At 39.5% G+C, this 3,907-nt stretch overlaps 1 protein-coding gene across 1 annotated transcript in view; it reads right to left on the bottom strand.

Annotated features, from left to right (window-relative positions):
* Positions 1-1,990: 1,990 nt before the first annotated feature.
* Positions 1,991-3,907, bottom strand: part of LOC105461484 (IQ and ubiquitin-like domain-containing protein) — a 2,811-nt gene continuing 894 nt past the window's right edge. Inside the window, exons 2-3 of the mRNA XM_011707977.1 lie at positions 2,727-3,427; positions 1,991-2,565 (exon numbers count right to left, since the gene is read on the bottom strand). Coding sequence (XP_011706279.1) covers positions 1,991-2,565; positions 2,727-3,427 — 1,276 coding nt within the window. The remainder of the gene's footprint in view (positions 2,566-2,726; positions 3,428-3,907) is intronic.

Raw genomic sequence — 3,907 nt, 5'->3', positions numbered from 1 at the left:
TTTCGATTTTTATTGACATATGGAGGCGAATGAAGGAGGCGGCCAGTCGAGTTGCGTTAGTCTGCGTCTGTCTGAATTAATTTTTTTCTGCGTGTGCGTGCGGTTTATGGATAGGCACAACCAAATGTTTTTTCTCACTGGCGGCAATGGAAATATCGCCACCGAGCGCGCGAAGAGACCTAACTTTTGGATGGTATTGTCGCGAGTGTACTACCTTAAATCTACTGTTAAATCATTTGTCAATAAAATAAAACACGATTAAACAGGAGGTGTTAAATTATGTATATTTTAAATATTTTAAATTTGTATTATACCAACAAAAGTCATAATTCTCGGCCAGGCGTCTAAATTCGTTTATCAACTATCTCCTAAAAAACAACATCGAATGTTTCCAGATCTACTTTCACACATGTGATACACGAAAGCTTTAATATCTGAGTTGAATTTCTTCCAGACTATCACGAAGAAAGTTCGTTTTAAACGTTACTCTGGGGAGGCATTCGCTGCTGCTGCCGCTGGAACGCACGGTCGCCCGAGGCGATAAGAAATAAAAATTATCATCATATGTGGATACCGCCGTGAAATGGCCTGTCACACGAACACTTCGTCTTTGCATTATTATTTCTTTTACTACGCCAGGGGCCGCTTTTATCGTCGACCTTTCCATAACACTTTGTTTCCCGTATACGACGCGATTTCTGCACCGCAGCCGTTTTTCCATACGGACACGTGTCGTTTTCCTTAGTTTATCGACATTTCGTCGCTGAAACAATGGTTTCGAGATCGTTTCAACGGTATTAGATCATAAACTCAAGTCTAATTTCGCTAGTAAACTCTTTTACAGATATAGAAATAAAGCATATCTTTTACAAGAAACATATACCTTTTATATAAGAGAAAGATAATAGGATATAAAATAAAAATTAAAAATTACTTATTAGACTTATTATAGAATTTATATAACCTTTCTGAAATTTAATTAAATCATTTTTTAAACACAATAGACAAATATAATATTAATATACAATTTCAAAATTGTTTTTGATATTATTTATTATATATTTTTATCTTACTTTCTTTACAATCTTAATATTGCCTGATATAACATTTTATGCAATACATCTTCAACTTAAATAAGTATATATCTTCATCTTTAATACTATTTTTTTTATCATCAATATTGCTATCGCGATCACGTTTATTGAAACAAACTCGTAGTAACTTTCTGATAAAAAATATCTTATAGAAGACGGGAGAAAAACGTGTTACACTGAAATTGTCACGCGCGTGAACAGCATTTAAATGTCCGAGTCGAAGCGACGCGGCACGGCACGGCGTGTCTTTGCGCTTTTCTCTCCTTAGAAACTTAGTTCATAAACTGCAACGCGATTAACTGGCGCTATCAACGTGACCAGAACATTCTGCCTCGAAGACAACGCGAGAAAACGCGAGAAACAACGGCGATGTCCCGGCTATAATGCGAGCTCAACGTATTTCCCCGACGCCCAACTTCCGCCAGGACGAACGGCCGACATCCGGGGGCGGGCGCATTTCTCTACAACTTGGTAATTGGCTTAGAACGAGCCTTCAACTCGCGAAATTTCTCTCGTGGAACCGTAGAGACACATATACTGCACTCGTACAATCGTGGAGAACAATTGTGGCCGCGCAACAGCCTGTGAAGATTGCGCGCATCATAAGTGCAAATCCAACAAATTTTTTATCTTTCTTTAACATCGGAGCAAATTCAATTGCTTCCTTGTAATTAAACTGCGTTAATAATTTCGGCAACTTTCTAGCTCTATTTCAAGCAATAATATCACTTTTGCACAATATAAGCAATAAGCAAAATTTTAAATTTGAATTGGAAGGTACTTTAAATTTAAAACCGAAAAATGATTGCTTGTAAATTTCTTTCTTCCGCTAAAACCTGAAATTCACGTGCGCCTTTTACTTCTCTCTCTCATGTTTATTGAGTAAAAAAATTCAATTATTGATCTTCGGTCGAGGACGGTGTCACAATATTCCTCCGTGCTTGAGCGATCGATTCAAAGTGTACCTTTGCCTGGAGATTCTTTATACAAAATTTCTGCAGGAGCGACGAGTCGTAGAAGCTCTCGATATCAGTGATTCCGTGATGAATTGCGGCTTCGGTTTTCGTCAACAATAGAGAATTCCAGGGCGCCCATTCAAGTTCGCGCCGGAAGCGCGTTAATCTTAGCTCGTCGAGGTCGTCGCACTCGGAGATGCCCGATCTACCGTGCCAGATTTTGTTCACCAGACGACAAACGACCTTGGCACCGATCACGAAGGCCAGACTGCCGTAACAGCCCATCCTGGCTTCGAAACGTCTGACCTCCCACAACATTCTCTCGTAGGGCTCATACACGATGCGAGGGCCTACCCGAGTTCGCATAGACGTGCAGTAGACACAAGAGGAAGAGCGCAATCGCCGTTCGCGGGGAAACTTTTCCAAGGATAAGAGCCTGCCACAGGTCCTACAGAGCCGTGTGATGCTGGTGTCCGACCAGTCGAGCAAATGCATGTCTTCCCTATCTCTCTCGCCTGAGATAAATAGAAATTATTAATTAATATCCAATCTTAACTTTGTAGTTTAAAAATAGTGCATATATACACTCTTCAACTGTTACAAATTTACATTTGCTGTTTTAGAAAAATTATTTGGAAAATTACGCTGCTATAAACGAAAGAAAAGATTGAAAAACCTTGCAGAGTATTGCGTGCCAGCTTGAGGAAACTCAGCTTCAGTCGATTCCTGAGCCAATTGAGTCTACTTGTGTTCACCTGACACGTTAAAAGATCCAGCTCTTGGTCTACTAAATAAACGAGCTCCTGCGATTGGTTGCACGTGTGTATATCAGCGATGTATTTTACGTCGTGCAATAAGTCGATCCGCTCTGAGATGGACATATTTTCGTTGGCTAGCGAGGCATAAATGTTTCTGTACTGGCGGGCTCGCTGAACGCGCAGGGTGTCCACCAGAATTGGCCGACCTCGACTGTCCTGCCAAGCAATCGGTCTGGATAATCCATTCAGGAATCTGTGTCGTTTCTGTTCTCTACACTTGAGACGAACAACCGTCTTCATGGAGTCTATGGCGCGCAACAGCTCGACCTCCTTCGATAGAATCAGGCCGCAAGCTGCAATCCTCGATGACCCAAGAAACGTCAGACTTGCCCGCTCAGTCTCAAGGATTCGCCAGCGGTCAAGGAGATTATACAGCGACTCGAAATCCGAGCTCGTGCGCGGCGGACAGCGATTCAGTATTACGAAATCCGTACCGCTGTAGGCGGACAGTATCTGAGAACATCCTGCTTGATGTTCGATCACGTTCATCTCATCATATTGAGAAACATCAGCCGCTTCGAGAGCGTTCGCTTTAGCTGCCATTCTAGTCCGATAAGCCCTGCAAACAAATCCGAATCAATAATTGCTTGGAATTTAGTGATCGTAGCATAATTTTCGTTCTGATATACAAAGTGTATTTTCACGAATTAAATTATGCGAATAGATTAATAAAAATTGTAATTCTCTTTTTCTTTTATTTTATATAATTTTTATACTGCTCCAAAAAAATTTAGAAATAATTATAGAAATACTAAAAGTTGTATTGTTAATGTAAACGTTTTTTCTATAATGTGATACATGTATAAAGAAATTGGCATATAAACATTATAAATATATTTTCGCAGAAAATTCCACATTTACCTATACTTAATCTTTTATATTGTCCCAACAAAAATTTAGAGACAATTATAAAAATGCCCAAAACTATATTTTTTTATTTTTCCTAATTTAGACGTTCTTTCTATTAGGAGTGTAATTTAATTTTGAGGGTTTTGCAAGATAATGGCACTAATGTCAGTATTGTCGAAGACATTCCAAT

The sequence above is a fragment of the Wasmannia auropunctata genome, unplaced genomic scaffold (assembly GCF_000956235.1).
Source record: "Wasmannia auropunctata unplaced genomic scaffold, wasmannia.A_1.0 LD286705.1, whole genome shotgun sequence".
NCBI classification, from domain to species: Eukaryota; Metazoa; Arthropoda; class Insecta; order Hymenoptera; family Formicidae; genus Wasmannia; species Wasmannia auropunctata.
Note: the sequence above shows the minus strand (reverse complement) of the source record. Positions and strands in the feature narration are given on the sequence as shown.